Genomic DNA, 1,518 nt, shown 5'->3' on the forward strand with positions numbered 1-1,518 from the left:
ATCTAGCATCACCTCGCTCAGCCCCGATAATCACTGCGATGAACAGAGACAACAGTTTTGGCTTTCGTCCGGGCCTGGCTTTAGGGGAATCAGTGATAGCCGACAGGATGCATATGTTGTCTGCACTGTGAAATCTATCTTTGAAGCTTAATTTTGTCACTAGGCAGGGTAACAAGTCTATCAAAGGTAGCAATTTCGGTGACTTATACTGATTCTCAGTTTGTGTTCAATAGATATCTACTATCAGTATCAATCTACAGAATATGGGAGACACCGGTCCCCGCTTATCGGCGTGCTTCTCTTGTCTATCCTAGCACCACGGCAGTATAACCTTGAAAGAGAAAAAAGTTCTGAGAGCCGAGAACCAATGAATCTGAAGCGGATCACCCCATCATCCGAATCACGATATAAACCCAACCATCCCCATAAGCCGCCGCCCTGACCACCTCCTCCACAGGCGCGGACATCGGCACCTGCGCTCCATGCAGCACCGGTTTCGCAATGACAGGCGTCCGGCGACTGGGGAATAAATTCGGGAGTATGGAGTGGAGCGCAGTGCCAATTGTTTGCGTCTGCGGTTGCGGTTGCGCTGCGCCCGGTGATGATCCTGAAACTCCCGACGACGAAAGAGTTGACTGCGCCATTTGTCGTTGCAGCTGTGACGGGGTTGTAGATATTGTTGGGGGGATGGGCGATTGCACGACCTTGAGAAAAGGAGAGTCCGAGTTCGAGTCCGGTTTCGGTGGAAGAGGGAGAAAGAGCCGGACCGGGAGGTTGCGGAGCGGCTGGTGTGGGTTTGGCGGAAGGAGAATGTTCATTATGCGCTGGAAAGAGGGGAGGTCGACTTTCGGCGCAAAACAAGAGCCATTAGCGATCTTCGTTGATAAGAGATTTATAGTCCGGACCGGGTTGGGGAGGTACCATCCTGGACAGCCTTCCACAGTCCCGACGAGTCATCTTTCGAAAGTGTCATTATCCCTTTCGCTGTTCCGTTGCGGACAAAATCAGCCTCTTTAACACTGTTAATAAATGCATCGTGCATGACCGTTCCTTGGGCATCAAGCCGGACAAGCTCTGCATCAGGCCAGTCGCCGAAATGCACGACAAGTCGCCATGGGAGCTGCTCGTCATCTAGTGCCTCAGTCTCGCTTGATTTCGTCGCTGGTTCGGCACCCGCATATAGATCATAGAGCAGGCCAACGGGGTAGTGCCATTTCAGCGGGACGCCTTCAAAGGAAAACCAGCCGTCGTGGGGCTGTGAAGCAGTGGGGTCAATGAGGGATGAAGAGAAGAAGGCTTTCAGCCTCGGGAGGAGAGACGGTAGATATGAGATTCGAGGATAGGAGATCTGGAGTTGGATCAGCCGCGAGGCTCCTTGGGTTGAGGACAGACTTGCAGTACAAGATAGGGGTCTGTCTGGTCGTATGTACGGCTCTCAGATGGAGCAAGGACAATCTTTAGAGGGATCTGGCCCTCCCAGACGGATTTCTGGATGCTGTTTAATGTGGCTTTTTCCAT

At 52.2% G+C, this 1,518-nt stretch overlaps 1 protein-coding gene across 1 annotated transcript, besides 1 other annotated feature; it reads right to left on the reverse strand.

The window, feature by feature from the left end:
* Positions 1-1,518: part of a sequence feature (contig 1.89 1..282268(1)) that runs on past both edges of the window.
* Positions 384-1,518, reverse strand: ANIA_05174 (protein atg5; the record flags this gene model as incomplete). The annotated part of the gene is made up of 3 exons (XM_050612212.1): positions 384-844; positions 922-1,348; positions 1,402-1,518. The coding sequence occupies 3 exons, from the start codon at positions 1,516-1,518 to the stop codon at positions 384-386; spliced, it is 1,005 nt and encodes a 334-aa protein (XP_050468157.1).

This window comes from Aspergillus nidulans, chromosome V, assembly GCF_000011425.1.
Source record: "Aspergillus nidulans FGSC A4 chromosome V".
Classification (NCBI taxonomy): domain Eukaryota; kingdom Fungi; phylum Ascomycota; class Eurotiomycetes; order Eurotiales; family Aspergillaceae; genus Aspergillus; species Aspergillus nidulans.